Below are 21859 nucleotides of genomic sequence, written 5' to 3'. Positions count from 1 at the left end.
ATCATGCTACTTACTCATGACTTACTTAAAACAACATAATAAAATTCACAACCAAAATGCATTAACATTGTAATAAACATTTATGTAAAGTATCTTCAAATTAACTGGAGACAGATCTATGTAATCCTGAAATGTTTATTAAAAATTATCTGGTGTTTGCATTTGAATACTTGATTCTGAAAACCCAAGGTCAACATTTTGCAGAAATCTTGAAAATATTAAAGGTTTGAGGAAATTCTTTGAGTAATATTGCAGTGGAACAATTAGAGAGTCAGTAAAACATCAGTAACACAAACTTCTGATTTAAATTTTGCTTTAATTTTAATAAGCCTGAGCTGGACAGTAAGTGACAGAATCTGGATTCAGCCCCAGGCACGTGACTCAGGAGTCTGTGCTCATGACTGCTGTGATGTCCGTTCCCGCCACAGCAACGAAGACAACCGAAAAATGCACGAGCAGGGACATCTTTCATTTACAGAAGAAAAAAGTTATACTCGGGATAAGTTTAACGAGAAAGGCACAAGGCACTCAATGATGGAAACGTAAAATCTAATGAAATAACACAAAACATATAAATGGAAAGGCAGAGCACTGGGATATACACAAAATGTTTAATTCTTTCAAATATAAACTTAATGCAATTTCAGTTAGAGCCCTACAGGGCTCTTTTAATTGAAAAAAAATAATTTCAGAGTCCCTATGAAATGTTAAATATCTGAAATTAGAAAAGTTAAAAAAATTAAAGACTTGCCTCGCCAGATTATCTGAACATACTATAAAACCCCTATAATCAAAACCACATGGTATTTGAATAGAAATAGATAAAAGATCTCAAGAACAGAATAGACAATCCAGAAACTGACCTCAGGACTTCTAAGACCTTAATATACAACAAAAATGGTATTTCAATTAAGTAGCAAAGGACAGCTTAAGAAACAGGGATAGTACAACCAGCACCACTTCTAAATAAAAATAATACACTGGGAAAACTACTTGGAACAAAAGTAACAAAGGGTTAATATCTGTATTATACAACAAGTCTTACATGGTGAAGAAGACAACTCAACAGAAAAACGAGCAAAATCTAGGAAGAGACAATACACGAAATAGCAAATCCAAAAAGCAAACAAACAGGATAACAGGCTCAAACTCACCAGTAGTCAAGGAAATGAAAATTAAATTGAATTCAACTGGAGACCGAGGGGAAGAGGTGGTCTCATGCATTGCTGGCAGAAAGGTGAATAGTCAGTCCACACTTAACGTCATCGATAGGTTCTGCAACTTTCCGTAGAATGACGTATGACGAAGCCAGTTTTAGCACGGGCTAATTTATGCTACTTAAGTGTGCTCCCCGCTGCCTCCGCTACGTAACAGCAGCCCTAACTTCTGATGAGCGGGGGGCCAGCCACAGCAGGCTAGAGATCACACTCCCTGTCTGCCGGCATCTCGGCACAGGACCTTGAAAGGACCAGGCAGCAGCCACAGCTTGGAGTCCAGTGGTATTTCCTGGGCCCTGGTGGGTCTCCGTCTGGAGGCGGGGCGACCCGCAGAACTGAGGTGTGGGGGTAGAGAGACACAGACTTACTCGGTTGGTGGGGAGCGGGGGGTGGACACTGGCAGTGATGGTAAGCAGGGCCACTCCCACTTCCCGCTTTGGATTCCGAGACCCCTTAATTATGCACGTGGGGGACAGTGCATCCTGTTATGATCACTGATGTGCAGTGCACACTGCCCCCTGGAGGTCACTGCTCCATCACTGCGGGGCGTCATTCCCAAGCGGGCACCTGAGCTGTGCCGCTACAGGCCACTCCACCACTGTCAGGCCGGTGTCTCTGGGTGTCGCTAGGAGGGAGCCTGTGCCCCACGGTCATGGGCTCACCATAGTCCTCTGCTGTAAAGTGGGTGCTACGCCCAATGCCACGCTCTGTGGGATTCTGTGAGCCTTGGATGGCGGGCTCACCGAGGCCCTGCAAACCCACACCTAGAACACACGTCCATGCCAGCCAAGATCAACCACTGCACATTTGGGGACGCGAGGGTTCAATGTGTCAACCTGACACCAAGTGACTAAGTTTTCTCAAGGGATGGTACTCGGGGACTCAGCGTTTGGCCTGTGGGAAGGTTCGGCAGCCGCGGCAGCTGGGTCAGCCCTGCTGAGCGCCGTGGCTCCGGGCCCGCACGGTTACTGCATTAGAGCCCGAGGTGCCTGTACTGCGACAGCAGACAGGCTGGGGATGTCAACCGGCCAAGTGGTCCCAACTTGCTCCCTCTTCAGCACTCTCCCCCAGGGAGCTAGCTGCTACCTGCATCCGCCATCACCACAACCTCCACCTCTCTCTACTCCTTGGCAGCTAATCCCATTAGCTAAAATGCTTTCAGTGTTCCCTTTCACATTCCTAGACAGTCTATCCCCTGACTGGCCTGTGTCGCATACACGGCCTCAGCAGGCCCAGCACCTCTTGGCCAGGTAACGTTGACCTAATGGCCGGGAGGCGGAATAAGCCTCGTGTTGTCTTCAAGCAACAGCTGGGGTGGGCACCAGCCTTCAACGGGGAGGACCCACTTCTGCAGCTCCCAGAGGTATCTGGGATTCAAGATCTGAATGCAACTCAGATGTCCCCACCCCGCATCTCAGGGGCTGGGCCCTCTTCCTGACAGATGCCCTGACCTCAAGGAAGCACGCCTGCCAGGGCTGAGAGAGAATGCAGCCTTCTCTGGAGCTCTGAGTCACAGGACTAAGGACTGGGCCTGTGGCTGCTCGTGGCCTATCACTAGGCTGCCAGGGAAGCCCTCTGGTTATCACGCTGAGCCTTCTACGGCTCATTAACCACCCTCGGCCTTTGTCTTTCCCCCAAGGAACGATCGTGCCCAGCCACAGCCACCAGTTCCACTGTCTTCCATCGCCGTGTACTTCCAAACACGCAGGATGACCCCAGCGGCCTGGGCCGTCGCTTCCACTGGTACATCGGACGAGCCGCCCTAGGGAAAGTTTTACGTCGCTTGCTGCCACTCATATTCCAACTGTAACTTGTGATGAACACATCAGTGGCAGCCGGCCTGAGGGCGACCAAACTCCAAAACACCATGTCCACTTTCTCAGGCCACTTCCCACACCAACGGTAGCAGCAGAGCAGGTCCCCTGGGAACCAGACTGAGTGTGCCTGCAGGAAGTTTGGGGGGGACGGTTCTGAGTGGGGGCGCAGGACTCAGAGAAGCAGCTCAAATACCACTAAGTTGCAACAAAGGGCTCAGCCCACCCCACTGAAGAACAGAGCATCACAACGGCACACGCAGTTATTATCACGGAAATCGTCATGGGAAACAAGTGGGCAGTATCGAAGGCACACGCTCGGTTGCTGACCTGGGTGAGCAATAAGGGGAGAGGGTACAATAAACAAAGAAAAGGCCTGAGCTAAGAAAATGATGTATATATGGACCCTTTCGCTATGTGCATAGTGTGCAAAACAAAATTTTTTTTAATGTGGGATTATGGCCTTTAGGTTTTTGCTTTTTCTGTTTTCAGAAAAAAAAAATTTCCTCAAGTATTACAAGCAAAAAAGACTCCCCCCAAAAATGTTGAGGACAATATTTACAACGTACAGAACACAGTAAAATCTTCATCTACGTATGCCTGAGAGCGCGCTTACAAGTCCCAAGAGTTAAAGCCACAGATTGGCCTGGTGGCAGCACTTAGAACACCTCACCCATCTTCAAACAGCTCAACGCACAGCAGCAGGCGAAGCACCCAGAACACCTCCCAGCGAGTTCTCTACCAGGCAGCGGATGGCTCGAATGCAGTTTCCTCCCAATACGGAATTCTGGTCCATGGAAGAATTATTTGCACAGAACCTTGTAAAATGCAGGTTCCCACCCAAGAGCTGTGAGCGAAGGAGGAAGAAAAGGGTAGGCAGAGCGTAGCTGGGAAACGTCGCGGGTTGGAAGTTCTGATGAAATCTGAACGGCGCACAAAGTCAGAGAGGGCGAGTGGAGGGACCTGGGCCTGAGGGGCACACACGGGGGACTCTGCAGACACTGTGCGGGCAGGACAGAGCTGAGCGGGCCGTGGCACGGGCAGGACCGAAGAGGCAGTAAAGTGAAGGCGAACTGCCACGAGGAGGGCACTGCGGAGCCGCGGAGCGCAGGCGGGCCTCGTGGGGTGGGAGCTGGGGCCGACCCCCCGCAGCCTGTACTGTGGCTAGACATGATGGTTTTGTTTGTTTGATGGAAATAAAATACAAAATGTTTATCACGTACTCTTGATTAGAACGAATATAATCCAAATAGATCTATTTGTCAGTTATCTGTCCTTGAAATTACAAAGATTTCCACAAGATGATAAGAATAAAGACGTACTTCATGTAAATAAATTGGATTTTAACAAATATTTACCTTTAGGGGTCTCAAACTTGTATTAATTTGTAATGTCTGTAAAAATATTTTTATTTTACTGGAAGATACCATATTCACCTCTAAAAGACTATCAAGCTAAAATGAAAAAGAATTTGGATAATTGTGTACTAGAAAACGTCATTTGAGTTCTATAGAGACTTAGACAAAACAGAATTGTATTTGAATAAATATGTGCTCAATCATATGCATAATCCTATCACGCCAGGTCAGCTGACAACCTTGAACTCACCCTGAAAACTCCCCCTCCCTAGTATTTACCAAAGACCTGCAGTGGTACTATCAAACGAAGAAATGACGATGGAAATTCAAGTCAGATGAACCTGATTCTGAATCTAATTTAAAAGTGTACAATTTAAGGTTATAGTCGCAGAAGTCCCAACGACACAGTACAATGGCTTAACGAACAAAAAGTGAGTTTATTTCTGTCATGTTGGAGTGAGTGGTCTCAGCTGGTGGTGCAGCTGTTTAATGAAGTCACTCTGAGGCACAGGTTCCTTCCAGCATGTTCTTCCACAATCCTCGAGGACAGTTATCATTTGCAGGGTTGGAATGGAGCTACTGCATGTTCCAATTGGAGGGAAGGGAACAGACCAGCTAGGAAGCGAGGTGGATGGTCCTCGGGCCTAACCGGGATGGCACACTACCTGAGCATGCATCCCACTGACAGGAACCTGCCACCCGGTCACAGCCGACTGCAAGGAGACTGTGCCACATAGTCTGATCGTGTGCCTCTGGAGGGAAGGACTGACTCTGGGGTAGTGGATGAGTACCGTGTCACAAAAGCCTTCAGAGCAACAACTGCCCATGACTAGGAAGTGAGAAGCTGCCGCCACGAGAGTCAGGGTAATGGCTGCCTCTGAGCAGGTGGAGGGCTTTAACTGAGAAGGAAATTTTGAGGTGCTGGCCATGTCAGTGTAGTTACATGGATGTCCTCTTATAGCAATTAAGCTGTATTTTTAGTTTTTTCACAGCGAAGGATTTTTAAATAAAAGATCAATCTTGCTGCAAGAAGATATATACAGTCCAATCCTTATTGGATGTATATCTTCAGACCTGTTAGTCTAGCAGATCAGAAAAGTAGACCCCAAAGTGACATATAACATTACTGTTTTGTTTTACTTAAGTGTTTGTAAAAGCAAATATTTGTAGTTTATTTCCACTGATTTGAATTCAATGTTGATATCTACTGGGTATGGAATGGCCTTTCAGAAATGAAACGCTGATCTATATTTTCTTTTGAAGAGATAAAGATCTGACATAGTAACAGCTCTGCATCTGACAAGAGTACAGGAATCATCAGGTCTTGGGTTCAGCACCATCCTCAGTAACCCACCAGCAATCTGACTCTAATCCATACGAAATAAGAACAAAACTGGTGGGACTGTGCCGCAGACTCTAAGGGGGTCCCCTGACCCCTACCTCCTAGTATTCACGCTCTTGTAACTCCTTCCCCCTGAATGTAGGTGGGACTTGTTGACTCACTTCTAACCAAAAGAATAAAGCGAAGGTGACAGGATATTTGTGATCGTGCTACATAAGACTATAGTGGCAGTCTAGCTAGGGACACTCTCTGGCTGGCTTTGAAAAGCAAGCTGTGACATGATGAAAAGCTGCTTATGGAGAGAATCACGAGGAAAGGAACTGAGTTCCACCAAGAACCAGTGAGATGGGAAGCAAATGCTTCCCCATCCGAGCCTCAGATGAGACTCCAGCCCCACTGAGGAAGTGGGTGAGCTGTCCAGGCTCCCGGCCCACAGAAACTGGGGGATAACAGGAGCGTGTGTTTGAAGGCACTAAGATCGCAGTAAGTGTTATGTAACGACAGATAATGCAGAATCCTTGGGAAAATCCATTGTTTTTTCGAATCTAAAACACCTGACATAAAAATAAGACCTTATCTTTTTCCATTATCCTCTCAATAAATTTATGAAAACTAGGCTTTTAACAAGGGATTTTAAGAACATGACGAGAGTTCACAAGAGACTCACAATACAGCTACCAGAGGCAGCTCATCATTCTTATCAGTTTTTAAAGGGGAGTACATGTCCACCGGTCAGGCGCACACTGCTCTTTGAAAAACAAGCACACAGAATGAAGGGGAAAGCTCTTTGATGTTTAAATAGTTCTTCCTCTACTATTCCCCACCATCATCATTCCCCCAAAAGTCCCAAAATTCTTACCAGTTCATTTATTAGTGACTTCTACTGTGGTAAGACACACAAGCAACAGATGCCTGAATATCAGCAGATCTAAATGTTAAGAGCTGCTATATCTTAAGAAACTGTGCACCAGGCCCCAGGTGCACGCCATGAGTGTGCGAGAAAGGACGCCCCACCTTCAGAGATCCAGAGATCCAGCTCTTAAGGGGAAACGGCAACATCCACAGGTCAAGGGTGGAAGTGTGTGTGTGGGGGAATTAAAGAAGGGAAAAAAAAAAACCCTGCATTTATAACAGCTTTTGCACTGTTTGTATCTCACTTAATCTGTAGAAAATAAACATAAAAACAAATTATTGACCCGGTCTTAAAATTAAAAATAACGACTTCTCTCCTAGTAAAAAAAATTTCCTGTTCCAAACATTTCAGTTACACTTGTGAGCACATCATTGCTTTTACTGTTAAACCACGTCATGAACATACACAGATTCACTGATCTTTGCCTCCTCGGCTTATAAATTTCTATGGCAACATAACATACATACTGTCACAAACACTTCTCTGGGCCACTATACACAATAAGAAAGCACAGTCATCGTCGGTATCTGTCGGGGGAGGGTTCCAGGATCCCCAGGGATGCCAAAACCCTCAGATGCTCAAGTCCCTGATATAAAACGGAATATTTATGTATAACCTATATTGGCGTACAGACTGCAGCAAGATATGCTTACACATCACTTCATTTGCGTGGACTCAGTGGAGTGGTGAGCTCATGGCAAATTCAAGTTTTGCTGCTTTCGGGAACTTTCTGGGATTTTAATTTTCTAATGTTTTCGATCTGCAGTTGATTGAACCTGCAGATGTAAAAACCCATGGATATGGAGGGCTGACTGTACCACGTATGGGCTAATGACCCAAGAGCTAAGGCTGAAGCCACAGGCACTGTCGGGGAGCCCATTTCTTTTGAGGTTACTTAAACAGAGGCTAAGAGAATGTCTGACAGAAATGCCTGGAACAAGGAAGAGAGTGTTACATATGTACAGCAATAAAGGGCCTGGAGAATATGAAATTTAGCGAGCAGCAGCTCAGTCATCACCGAATGAGGGTGAAGTGAGGGGAGCTGGGCTCCACTTGTTCACAGGCAGGAACTTCCCTACACAGGGTAATTTTGCTACATTTCATTTTCAAACCTTAGCCTGCAGAATTAACATTCAAAGTAACAAAAGATAGAAAAGTTCATAAAAACTACTCACTCTTTTCACTCTCTCTCCAATTCTTAGACTCCACTAAATCACCTGAATGCATAGCGGACATAATCTTCTGAGCAACACTGGAAAGTGGTATCTTACAGAGATCAAAGCCTACAAATGTTTTGTAATTTTCCATTTTCATACAATCCTAAACATAAGATAAACATAATAACACCCATATATTAATTTTGAGACTTCAAAGAAACAAGTTATTTAAAACTTTTTATGTACTGAGACTGTCTTAAAAATTACCATATTAATCACAAGAAACAGATATAAACTATCCCCAAAATAGATAGGATAGTAGGAAGAAAGCAATGGTTAGAGGCTCATCTGGGGTGTTATGGTAAGCAGGTAACAAAGAACGTATTTTCTAGTTAACCAATTTTAAAGCAAGCAATTTATTTAAATACTTCCTGAGATTTCAAACGGCTGTTATGATCTTCAAACTTACAAATCTAATACCATAAAAATTATTAACTGACTTGTGTGATTACGACATACCACCTGACACCCTGTCACTCACACTGCTCAGCTGTACTGGCCCCCGGGACTAAGCAGTGATGGTCTGGAAGGGACAGTACAAATCATCAAGTAGCCGGTCATATATCTTAACATATCTGGCACTAATCTAAACAGAATTTGCTATTCCATGAACCAGGAAACCAGGTGACGTTTCTTCCACATTACTGGAGAAGAGAAAAATTTTAAGTAAATTCTCTATTCAAAGGCAGAATTTGGGGTGGGGGGGGAGAGAAGGAAAGAAAAAAGTACCCGTGAGGAGCTAATAGCAAAATCTCAGACAAAATTTTTGCTACAAAATTTTCAAGCATATTAAGATCTACTAACAAAATTTCAAATAATGCACAAATACATTAACTGGTAAAGCATTTCTGTTCAATGAATTACAGAAATTATCGGGGCTCATATTACTAAACGTGCCCATTTTCTGATGGTTACAGCTGAAAAATTCCATAAAGACCACCTATAACGTAGTTTTTAGATACTAAGAGCAGATAATATATTCTTAGCAAGAATATTCTTGAAGGTAATATCTACATCTCCTCTTTTCTCTATGAAGCTTACATGGCATGTAACACAGGCCGCTTATAAATCGAATCCTGTATTATTGATGTAATAATTAAGCTCCGTCAAGCTATTTATACCAACTCTTAATTTTCTAAATACGACACTTGTAACCCAACTAATAGCCCAACATTTGAAGTATTTTCACTCTATAGAAACTGATTAAAACAGCATCATACATCCTTTGAGCAATCGCTTCTGTGGAACTTTGAAATTTCATTTGAAAGCCATTCCTCTGTTAAGTCACACTGAAGTCAAAAGCACTGCCAAGATCTGCCTTGTGGAAATTGAGTCCCCAGGACCCGGCCTGTAAAATGGACAATGGCCCATGGAGACGTGGCATTCATTGTGGTCTAAGTAGGAACATTAAGTCTCAAAGTCTCTAGCAGAAAATTATGAGGGAAAACAGGTTGAAAGGCAGAATTTTATTTTATAGTCAAATATGAGGGACTTGGCTATTTCACATATTAAGGTCTATAGCTTTAATAATGCTGATTCAAAGTTCCACCAATTCTTTAAATACTTAAAAACAAAATTTCTATTTCTAAAAGAATCAGTAAAAGAGACATAACTATTGAAAAATATTTGTATTAGATAATACAGTAGTGCCCCCTTATCCACGGGGCATCCAAGACCCCCAGTGGACGCCTGAAACAGACAGTATCGAACCCTATGTATACACTATGTTTTTCCCTATACGTACATACGCTTTCATTTAAAAGAAGCACTTTATGGCTTCTCTTTGGCACAAATTGCCAGCATCATTACTCTTGCATTTTGGGGCACAAACATTGCAATACCGCAACAGTTGATCTAAGATAGCAACTAAGTGACTAACAGGAAGGTTGCGCGTAGCATGGAGACGCTGAATAAAGGGATAATCCACGTCCCAGACGAGACGGAGCGGGACCCTGCAAGATTTCATCAGGCTATTCAGAACGGCATGCAATGTAAAACTTCTGAATTTACTTCTGGAGTTTCTCATTTAATATTTTCAGACTGCACTGGGCCACGGGGTAACTGAAACTGCTTTAGGCGAAACCGAACGTGAGGGTGTGAGGGAACTCTGCGATGCTTTCTCCCTGAAAGTAAAAAGTTACCAGGACCAAGTGCCACCAACGAAAAGTTCAAGTCACAGAAAGCACTGGAATACTGAACGAACACGTTATATTATATGAGGGGAAAAAACACTGACATAACACTTGAATTCATTAAATTAAATGTCCCGTTGACCTCAAATTTAAAATGTTAGAAGCGTTTATTTGCTACATTCTCTTCCTAATAGATAAAACATTAAAACAGAGCACAAGTAGTAAAGATTCAGTTTTTAGTAATTTTCAATTTTTGGGACCAACAGTTTTAATCTTTGATTGGTTTTCTAAATTCTCCACAATATTTTTCAGATAATCTTCATCTTTTAAAAAATATACATATAATTCTCTTTCCATTTGATTCAGCTTATTAGATGCCAAGATTTTTCTTTTTGTTTTCACATCAGCAAGAATATCAGTAAGAAGATGATTTAGCTTATTCAGTTGAGATTCAACGTGATGAAACTGCTCCATTAACTCCTAAAAGGAAAATAAAAATGATTTTAATGCAAGAGCTCTATTTGTAACACCAATTATAAATTTAAAATGTAATTTACACAGAATTACATTTATGTATTATCTTAAATTATGTTAAATCAACAATTTTAATAAATGAACCTCAATAAAAAATCTATAAGTTTAATATAAATTCCATGTAAGATCAATTGCAATAACTTCTGATAGGCAATTTTAAGTGATTCAAAGCAAACTCTTACTCCCTGAAGAGTACTTGATATGTAAAAACTGTTCTGCACATTCATACATTCAACAAATATTACTGAATGCCTACCATGTGCCGAGCACTGCCCTAGAGACTACGGATTACACAAATAAACGCCATCTCTTTCATGGAGTTTACATTCTGCTTAATTAATCTAATCAAACCTTGTTTTAGCCTAATCTGTTTATTCTAGACACAGGAGGTACTGAGAAAGTCTTGAAATAGAGCAATTGCCAATAAAAAAAGAATTACCTCAACAAAAACCTCCGTTTTTCTTTTTTCATTGTTAAAGATAAAATTATATGTGACATTCAACAATCCTGACTTACCGTGTCACCCTCCTGCTCAAGAACATAGACATGCCGGACCCATCACATTTAATAAATTGACACTCTTCACTTCCGAACATTAAAAGCGGTTTATTAACAAGTTTCCATGGTTTTCTAAGCAAGTATTCTACTCCTATAAATTTTCAGCCAGTATTACCAAAGAGGTTCGCAGAAAATCTGCAGCTCTAACTGCCTCATCACTGCCCAGAGCTTCTCAGCATGGGCCACAAACACAGTGGTCACCTGAGGTGCCCGTTACAAAACCAGATTCCTGCCCTCATTCTACGCTACACTGCTCAAACTCAGCAACAGGGCCAGGAAGCTACACTTCAACTGGCTCCCTGGTGATTTAATGCACGAGTTCAATAATGACAGCTTACCATCTCTCATAAAAGCCAGAGAGCAGTAATTAAACTACAAGTTGTAAAAAAATCAAGTAATACCTAAATTACGTGGTCTCTCTTTGAGGAAAAGCTTGGCAAACTTGAATACGATGGGAAACAACAATCTCATCTTTAATTTCAATACTAAAGATCTTTATAACAATTGCTAAAATACTCCTACAGATACTGAAAAATATTCAACTTCATTAATAATAAAAATGTAAGTTAAAATTAATATGGATAGCATTTTGTACCTCACTGGGCTAGGGAAAACATTACATGATACTCAATAACAGTGAAATAACCAAATTTCAGTGATTCTAGGATACAAACTTTCATTTTAACATATCTGAAATTAGCATGCATTTCATAATCAAGAGCATCATCTAATGTCATTGACCAGACACGCAAGAAATGGTGAATTGCCCGTATGAAAAAAAAATGTATGTGGTGAGAACATTGGGCAGGAGCTCTCCCCCCAGCAGCTCTGTGAGAGTCCTACGAGGGAGGCCCTGCTAACTACAGGCACAAAGCTGCACAGCGGTGCATCTGCTCCACTAACAACTCACCACCCCCTTCCCAGGCCCTGCAACCACCACCATTCTACTCTGCTTCTCAGCTCGACTATTTTAGGGGTCTCTCGTATATGCGGAATCATGCACTATCTGTCCTTGTGACTGGACATGCGTACTCCACCTCGCATATTTCCCCAGGGTTCATCCACACTGTCGCATGCTGCGGGATTTCTTTTTACTTAAGGCTGAATGACACTTCACTGCGTGCGTACACCACACTGTCCCTACTCGTTCCTCCACTGATGAGTACTTAGGCTGTTTCCATGTCCTGGCTGTTATGTGTAGTGTTGCAAAGAATGTGGGGTGAAACATTACTTTTACTAAGATTTCTCTGAGATCCTAATTTCGATTCTCTTTTTAAATATCCCGAAGTGGAACTGCTGGATCATGTGGTAGTTCTAGTTTATAATTTTTTGAGGAACCTCCAAACTGCTTCCCACAGCAGCTACACCACCATTCTGCATTCCCACCAAAAACGTAACAAGAGTTTCAATTTCTCCACATCCTCACAAACGCTTGCTGTCTCTGTTTTTTTTTGATAATAGTCATCTTAACAGGTGTAAGGTGTTATCTCATTGCGGTTTTGATGCATTTCCTGATGATTAGTGACACTGGGCATCTATTCATATATCTGTTGGCCATTTGTATGTCTTCTTTGGAAAATTATCTATTCAAGTCCTTAAACCACTTTTTAACCAGGTTATTAGCATTTTTTGCTATCCCCAGCATTCTTAATTATAGAGTACGGAAAAGTACAAACAACTTTGAGTGAAAAAGTAACGCAGAAAAACTGACAATGTGAATCTTTGGAAAACCCTATTTAAAATGGCTTATTTTTTCCCTTTAATTCATATTAAAAGAGTGATAAGATAAAAATCTACATCTACCTGCACCAAAAAGTATCTTCTAACAAGTATAAAATAAAATTCTAAATAAGTATTTTGTTGGTTTAACTGTTTTTCTTAGCAATTCATAAAATGATGGTGTACCCTATGATCAATGGTGTCTATTACACAGGTAATTAGTGCTGGTGGCACTGTACACAGGTATGACCCCTTTAAAAAGCAATATGGCAGTATCGAAGGCCAAAAAATATTTGTGTACCCAAGGAAGTCAATAATCCTACTTCCAAGAATTCATCCAAATGGAAGTGTCCAACAACAAAAAGCTACATACACAAGATATGCATGTCTTTCAAGAGCAAACAAAAAAAGAAAATGAAGATTATCAAAGTACCCAACGATTGGCTACAGAAACTAAGACACGGTAATTAAATCAACAGAGTACTATAACATTAAAAATTAAGACAATTATTTAGTGAAATGTTTATTTCATAATGCTATGTAATCAAGGAAGACTAAAAGAATAAAAATATATGGAAATAAAGGTAAAAAGCATATACCTTGCAAATACTAACAGAAAGAAAGATAGCAAAGGAATATGATCAGGTAAAAGAACATTAAGACAAAAATAACAACAGGAACAGACAGGGTCATGATGTAATGCTACAACGGTTCAATTCACTTCAATTAAATCCACCAGGATAATTCGCTGAAATTTTAAACCTAGACATAACTTATAAAATAGACTCAAATATAAAGAAAAAACTGTTATAACTACAAGGAGAAGTTTTAAAATCTACACTCACAGAAAATTTTTATACCACTATTTACTGGATCAAGAAAATCAGTAACAGGAGATTTTTTTAAAAATTTATTACAGATATCACCTCACACCCATTAGGATGGCTATTTCATATATTTTTTTAAGGAAAATAAAAGTGTATACAAGGATATGGAGAAAGTGGAACCCTTGTGCATATCTGGTGGAAATGTAAAATGGTGCAGCTGCTGTGAAAAAGTTAGGCAGGTCCTCAGAAAGTCAGACACAGAATTACCACATGATCCAGCAATTCTACTCCTAGGTACATACTCAAAGAAAACAAGGACTCAGATACCCGTACTCCAACGTTCCTAGCAGCACTATTCACAACAGCCAAAAGGTGGAAACAACCCAAATGTCTTTCAACAGATGACCAGATGAACAAAATGTGGTGCATACACACAATGCAATATTATTCAGCCATAAAAAGGAATAAAATTCTAACACATGCTACAATATGGATGAAATTTAAAGACATTATGCTAAGTGAGATAAGCCAAACACAAAAGAACAAATATTGTATAATTCCATTTCTATGAGGTACTGAGAGTAACCAAATTCATAAGTAGAATAGAGGGTATGAGGGGCTGGGTCGAACGTGTGGCAGGCAACCGAAGGAGATGAAAAGTTCTGGAAATGAAAAGCGGTCATGGTTGCATGACATTGTGAATGTACTTAACGCCACTGAATTATACTCTTAAAGATAATTACGATGTTAAGTTTTTACAGTTTGTATATTTTACCACAAATTTTTTTTTGCTTACCAGAATTAAAAAATATATATATTTTAAAAAAGTAATCACAAGCTTTCCTGTTTCAAGGTAGGCTAATTGTTAAGATGAATCCTCCCATAGCAAAAAAAATGTAAAAGGCTAAATATCTTTTAAAAATCAAACAAAACAAAAGCTTCCTAAAAGTAATGAAGAGATAACAAGACACTAAAAGGAACTACAAATCCATAAAACCACCCAGACTGGCAAGGGAGCCCAGAAGCAGCTTTGCTCTAAGGCAATTGCTACTCTTAGAAAATTGGAACCTATGATTCTTAAGACTCTCAAGATGAGTGGGAGAAAAATAAAAGCCCAAGGTCCGTGGAAGGAGAGAAGTCAAACAGGAGACCCTCTTCACAATAAGCTAAGGACTCAAAGAACACCAACAAGGTTAAGATCAGGATGGCCCAGGACACGGTTCCATAGTGTAGCGGTTAACACGTCTGCTTTACAGGCAGAAGGTCCTGGGTTTGCGCCCCAGTGGAGCCATGGTCCATGTGTCTAGGGCCACGCCACCCTGAGCAAGCCCGATGTCTGATCTCAGAAGCTAAGAGGGTCGGGCCTGGTTAGTACTTGGATGGGAGACCACCTAGGAAGACCAGGTGCTATAGGCATAAATAATTTAATTTAAAAAAAAAAAAAATCAGGATGGTCCAGGGTGGAAGAGCACTTGGATAGAATTACAGCCCAGACAGGAATCACTTGGGTCCGCTAAAGACTTTCAGACTTTGCACCCGTTTAAGGTTCAGAACTGGTAGTGCTCATACTATCAACACAGACATGAAGGCAAAAAGCATTTAAGGATCATTTGTTTTATAATGATATCCTTCACCAGAAAGATAGTGATTTTAAATTTGTATGCTTCAATAAATAGTGATGGGACAACCTGGTTATTCATAGAAGAAAAAAATAAAATTAGAACTCTACTTCATGTCATACATAAAGTTCTGGTGGATTAAAGAACTAAACTTAAACAGCGTAACCTTGAGAAAGTAAAAGGGACTCATTTTGATGTTAAGGACAAACCTTAACAAAACAAGATATAAGAAAGAGCAATCATAAAGAGTTAAAAATGACATCGAAATGAAAACCCTAAAAAAAGCCAAAAACAAAAACTGTAAAGAGAGAAAAATCAAGCCACAAATAAGGAGTAAATCTACATAACCCACATAATTTAGAAAGGACTGGCATTTAAAATATATAAATAACTCTTACTACAAATAATTGAAGAAAAGAAAAAAACCTAAAACGGGCAAAGAAGATGGAGAAGCAATTTTCAGAAAAAGATGAATGACCAGTAAACAACCGAAAGGAAGCTCAACTTCTCCCTAATAATCATGGAAATGCAAATTACAATCCCAATGGGATGCTATTTTGTATCCGTAGATTGAGAAACGTGTGAATTAGACAATGCTATGTGATGAAAAGGATGTGGATAAATAACATCTCTTGGAGTCTGCTGGTACAATATTGTACAACCATTCTGGAAACAATTAGATGTACCTTGTAAAACTGAACTGGTGATCCAGCAACTCCACTCCCAGGTTAGAATGAGTATATGTGTGTGTGTACACACGCACATGTGTGTAACTATTAGACATGCAACAAGACTATCCATAGCAGTATGATTAAAATAGCAAAAACTGAAAATAACCTAAATGTCTGTCAACAGAAAATTAAAATGAAAAATTTCGTACAAAAGAATACTAACTATATAAGAGAAAACCATGAACGAGCTACAGCTTTGCATATATCAACATGGATGAATCTCAAAATCATACTAAGAAACAAGCAAGTCACTGAAGAATACACATAATATAATGCCATACATATAAAGTTCAAAAACACACAAAACTAAACAATATATGGTCTAGGAATAGATATGTTTAATAGAACTGTAAGTAAAAGCAAGCAAATGATAAAGTTAACCATAGCAGTTACTCCTTAAAGAAGGGAAAGGGGTGCTATTAGCAGGAGCATGCTGTCATCAAGTGTACACAGAATAAAGATGTAAGGACAATCTCTATTTGCTAAGACAGGTGAAAAAATATAGGGTGGTTTTATTATTTTTTAATTCTCAGCATAAGCATTACACATCCTTGTATGTCTGAAATATTTTATAAATTAAAAAAATTCTGTGTACGCTATCAAAACTATGTGAAAAAGATATCGACGTGAACAAAAACTATAAGATATAAAAAAATTAATTCTGTATTAGGGCAATGGGATTTAGGGTAATATTTTCCTCAAGTTAACATTTTCCTTAGTATTTTTTACAATGAACGTTATTTTTTAAATCATTTTTAACTACCATGACAAGCACCCACCTGATCACTAAGCAAAAGCTGATTTCCTCCTTGATACAAAGCATCACAAAGCATGTCCACATCATTATTCAGTTTGGACAGAAAAAAAGAATGTTCTTGAGCAGACATTGCCAACTGATCTCGTACTAAAGAAACATCCTGTTTCAATTTCTCAGCCACTTCCTCCAGGTTTCCCTGAGTTATAAACAATTCTTTTTTCTTATTCTCTCCTTCCAGAAGTTGATAAAGCCTAAAATGTGAAAATCAAAAATTAGGAAAAAAAATCTCAAATTATTAGTTTTCAAAATTACAATCTACTGTACTGGGGCATCTTTGGGGATAGCTAACAACTTCAAGCAAAGGAAAACATTCTAACTAAAATACTATCTCATTAGAGAAATATATATTCTAATTATTGTAACTGAAATCCCAGTTTTCCATTCTCCCAAGTTTTAGATATATTTTTTTTACTTTAATTGCCATTAATTAACCTACTTCAAATTACATTTGAAATATCTCCCAAGAAAACATTTCTTTCATAGAATACAACTATGATGTAGCAGAAATAGCAATGAACTTGCCTAGGTCTAAGTTCTGGCTATTATGTAAGATCCAGATCAAGTCAACCTTTGAGACTTAATTTTCACATCTTAATATCTACATATTTTAAAGGATTGTAGTGGATTTAAAAAATTAGAAATGTAAAAAAAGTAAACAATAAAGAGCTACATAAATAATAATAGTAAACTTGCTACTCCGGACTTGTCCATATTTGATTGACAAATGCAATTCCTGGTGAGAGAGAGGTCACTTTAACACCTCGAACATTAATAGCAGAAAACTACTACCGGGCAAATGGAAAAATGAGACACAGCACCTTCTACAAAAAGAGCCTGCTCTTTTTCTTAGAATTAAAAACATATGCATATTTATTTATTTTAACGAGTTGCAACAGACTTCACAAAACTGATTCGGCCCAACGCTGCCAATTTTGTTCCTGTGGGATTCAACTACACAATTCCAGGGGGGCACTATTCACATAGATCATGACGTCAATGCCGCCTTCTGAAATTGTGCAATAAAGCAGCCCTATCTATGCCCCTCATTTCATTAATAAGAAAACAAAGGATTAGATTATTTTCCTCTCGTCCTGGAAAAAAATGAGGAGTAGGATTCAGACTTTTGAAGCCTTTGACTACATCATTTTCAGTAACCCCATACCATCACCTTCTTAGACGTCCAGAAAAGGTGAGGAGCCAGCATTCATTCTCACTGATTCACCTGACTAGACAAAAGTTGAAGATTTTTCCCCCCTCTACTGCTACCTTCTCCAAATGCAGTCAAGTCTCAGCCCCACATGCCTACTGTACGCTAAGCTGTATTTAAACTTCCCACTGCAGTGAAACTCCTGCTTGAAATCTAAAATAAAGCATCTAGATAGTGGTGCCTAAAGGTAAGACCTTGTATATATTCATTCCTCCAACCCAGCCACATCGGCTTTACAGTAGGTACTTCCAGATTGAACACGAATGAAAAGGGGAGCAAAAAATTAAAAAGGAAAAAGAGGCACACAAAAGAAAAGTGGGAGAACAGAAAGGTAAAAAATAGAGTACAGATACTTTTTAGTACTTCCACAATTTCAGTTCAAACTCTAGTATTTTACAAAAGAAAAAAATACTCATTAAAGAAATAATGAAGCATACCTGTGAGTAGAGTAATCCTTGGTCTCAATGGTATTCCTTGGATTTATTTGAAGAGATATTGATGGGTCTGTTAGCATTTCTAATTGCTGGTGGAGCATCATATTACTTCGACTAAGTTCTTGAACCAAATTTTCAAGTTGACGGTATATGTCCCAATTCTTTCTCAATTCAATTTCATACGACAGCTGCAGAAGTTCAAATGATGCTTTCTGCTTTATCAGCTGATTTAAAACTAACTCTTGTCTTGCTGTGTAATAGTCTTGTTTCGCAATCTGCAGATCAAAATCTCCCTTTACAACTGGCATATTCAATAACTGGGCATTCTCTTTTACCACAGCAGGCAAACTTTTGTCTCTTATACAAGTAATTTGTTCTTCAAGTTTCAGAATTTCTCTGTTCAAGCTAGAAATTTTAGCATCCAAATTCTCTTTGCCAAGAGCCTACACAAAGAAAGCAATTACAATTAAAACTGCATGTATAAAGTTCAAATAGTTTAAAAATTATTTTCACTTTCCATTTTAGGTTATCAGATAACATGCTAATAAAAAATTTCATATTAGCAAAAGCCAAAATCATACTTGAAAAATGATAAAGTGCGGACTAAGTCAAGGGTAAAGCCAGTATAAATTGCTCAAATTCAAGGCTATTACTACCATAAATACAGCAATGGCTACCAAAATGGAGATCTTGTCATGCTTGTCTTAATAAAAATTATTAGCACACTACTCACTGATTGCAAATGTGCCGTTTTTCTTAAAATTAAAATAATCTCAGTAGCTAGTCTCCTAATCTGTCAGCTGCTTTTAGCACTTCTATATAACTCCAAAGTTTGTCAGAGTAACTAACTTGGTGGTAGCATTGTTTCAGAAAGCTACCTAATAGTTACAGTAACAAGGAAGCAAGTTTTCCAAGACAGCATTTGGGTATCTGCAATACGTCTATACATTCTCAACAAAGAAGAGGATTTACAGTCCACTGAAATCATTAGCACCATGCTCTGGTCAGAGCACACAAGGCAGAATATTCAAAACACAGCAGTAAGGACCTTTACGCATACGCCATAGAAAAGGAAATATCAGTGTCATCTGTATCTGAACCAAGACAAATTTCAAATCCAGAATGCAAAACTACTTTTGTTTAAAATTAATTAGACGATGTGGTTGGGGTTAATAGTTACTATTTCTGCCCTCCACTAATGAGGATTTACTCGTATGAAACACCGACATGTATCATGACTTAAGCACTGAACAAAATAAGATAATGTAATGACTTATTATATCCCCGTTTCTAAAGCACTTTAATATCAATATTATATCTCCCATGACTAACAATTACGATATAAATCCAACCTCATTTCTCATGCTTACCTTGCTAGCGAGGCTATGAAGGTTCTCCTCTGCCCATTTTATACTTGACTTCATGCTCGAATTACTCGCTTTCAAGTGAATTAACTGATGCTGAGCACAAATGTATGCTAGCTGCAGCCTAGCCATCTCTAGCCGTTTCTCCTCAAGGATTTCTTGATTATCACAGATAGATGGTGCTTGTATATCTAAAAGCTGAAAATTTTCTTCATTTGAACTTTCAACAACTTCATGTATACCCTGAAAGAACTGTTTTTTGGTATACAAGGTTAATGCTGCTGTGCTTTGCTCTTCTTGGTTTAGGTATTTTTCCAAGGAAAACTGAGATAAAAACACTAGTGGATTGGTCCTTTGACCCAAATTAGCATGTCTGAAGAACATCATCAATTTTGCAACTCCATCAGTAAGAGCCTGAAGTTCATTCTTGATCTTAGTTTTCATGGCATTTAGAATTCCTTGACTCTGCTTCAGCTTTTTAGCGGCTTCTTCTTTTTTAGCATTTAACTTCAGAGATTGGTGGCTAGTTACCGAAGCCATCAACTGGCGTTTATTACGTCGTTGAATTTTTAGGTTCTTTAATTTCTGCAGAGTTTTAACTTCCTCCTCTAATTTCTCTAGCTCTTTGTCATCCGGGGTAGGTGTCTTCAAATGAGAAGTTTTACAGGTTTTAAGAACTTCATCCAATGCTGCTCCTTCTAGGATGGGCTTGCCTGATTTTTGAAGAATGCTAAAAGCTTCCAATTCTTCTTCAGACAATACGTTCTGTTCATTCACATTCCCACAAAACCATTTCAAGAACGATTCATCTTCAACAGTCTCAAACAACCAGTCAAAATCTTCCCCATTCAGAATATCAGCTTTGGGATAATCGATTTTTTTTAATGTTTCCACAAACTCGTTTCCACAACTCATGGTTTAATTACCCAAATTTCTGTAATTGATATGGGTTTATGGTATTGATATTTTCAAAATAAATCGAAATACGAACAAAACTAATTTTATGTTAAGTTCACAGAGAAGGAAAAAATATTTTTAGAATCTATAATGATTTCTCCTGGGGGGGATAAAAAAAAACAAGGATTAGAACCCAAATAAGGTAACCGCATTTTTAAAAGGACAATATAAATATCAAATGCTATCTGGTACCATCTAGCACGGAGAGTGTTGCAGCTGAAATGTCCGATGAAAATAAAGGGAAACAAAATTATTAGGGCGTTAAAATACGGCAACAATGAAAACCTCAGTAACAAAGAAACTTTCCCCGCCCCCCCCGAAAAGTGGTTTAAAATGTGTGACAGAGCAGCAGCTCCGTTTTTAATTCCCAATCAACAGGTCCGCGCCATCGTGTGGTTAAGCGGCCCCTTTCCCTGACGGGCGGCGCGGCCAGCGTTCGGCGGGCGCGTCAGCGCCGGCCCCACGGACCCGCAGAGGGACCCGGGCCCCGCGCGGGCCGCCGTCGCGTCGCCGTCGCGTGGCCGAGTCCCGCAGAGCGGGCGCGCACCGGCAGGAACGTCTCGGGCGTTCGCCACGTCGCACCACACGCACCACGGAGCGCGGCGTCGCGGCAGTGACCGTGACAACTCGGACCGATGAGCGACAGACCCAACGGACGCGCGGCACCATCTCCGCCTGTTTTGGGTTGTTTGGGGAGGGGTTTTTTTTGCGTCAGTCAGACACGACGCGGGCGCTCGTTAACGAAACGCACGTCTGCGAACACCCGGCCCGCGTCCCCGCCGCGCGCCAGGCCCAGCGCGCGCCCCGCGCCCGCTCGCCCTCCCGCCCTGCGCACCCCGACTGCGCGTGCCCGCAGCGGCTCGCGCGCCCGAAGAGCGTCCCCGGGGCGCCGGAAGGCGGAGGCGGCCGGGTGGTGGGCACTCACCTGGCCAGGCCCGGCTCGCGCGCCCTCAGCCGCCCGCCGCCCGCCTCCGCGCCTCGCACTGCCTCACGGGAGCGCCGTCCCCGCGCGCGCGCAGAGGGCCCCAACGTCGCCACGGGGTGACCGTCTGCGCAGGCGCCGCCTCGGAGGACGCCGGGCCGAAGAGGGCGGACGTCT

General features: G+C 40.6%; 2 protein-coding genes across 2 annotated transcripts in view; both read right to left on the bottom strand.

The window, feature by feature from the left end:
* Positions 1-9868, bottom strand: part of POLN (DNA polymerase nu) — an 86800-nt gene extending 76932 nt beyond the window's left edge. The window contains exons 1-3 of the mRNA XM_039837994.1: positions 7816-9868; positions 2187-2211; positions 1785-1967 (exon numbers count right to left, since the gene is read on the bottom strand). Of these exons, the coding sequence (XP_039693928.1) occupies positions 1785-1967; positions 2187-2211; positions 7816-7958 (351 nt within the window). The 5' untranslated portion in view covers positions 7959-9868. The remainder of the gene's footprint in view (positions 1-1784; positions 1968-2186; positions 2212-7815) is intronic.
* A 273-nt stretch (positions 9869-10141) lies between these two features.
* Positions 10142-21781, bottom strand: HAUS3 (HAUS augmin like complex subunit 3). Its single transcript, XM_039838292.1, has 5 exons — positions 21686-21781; positions 19810-20860; positions 18443-18882; positions 16761-16989; positions 10142-10473 (listed from the first exon to the last, which is right to left on the bottom strand). Exons 2-5 carry the CDS (start codon positions 20716-20718, stop codon positions 10240-10242), a joined length of 1812 nt encoding a protein of 603 aa, XP_039694226.1. The 5' UTR covers positions 20719-20860; positions 21686-21781; the 3' UTR covers positions 10142-10239.
* Between the last annotated feature and the right edge of the window lie 78 nt (positions 21782-21859).

The sequence above is a fragment of the Pteropus medius genome, unplaced genomic scaffold, assembly GCF_902729225.1.
Source record: "Pteropus medius unplaced genomic scaffold, Ma_sr-lr_union100, whole genome shotgun sequence".
In the NCBI taxonomy this organism is placed as follows: Eukaryota; Metazoa; Chordata; class Mammalia; order Chiroptera; family Pteropodidae; genus Pteropus; species Pteropus medius.
The sequence above is the reverse complement of the archived record's forward strand: the minus strand, read 5'-3'. Positions and strand labels throughout refer to the sequence as shown.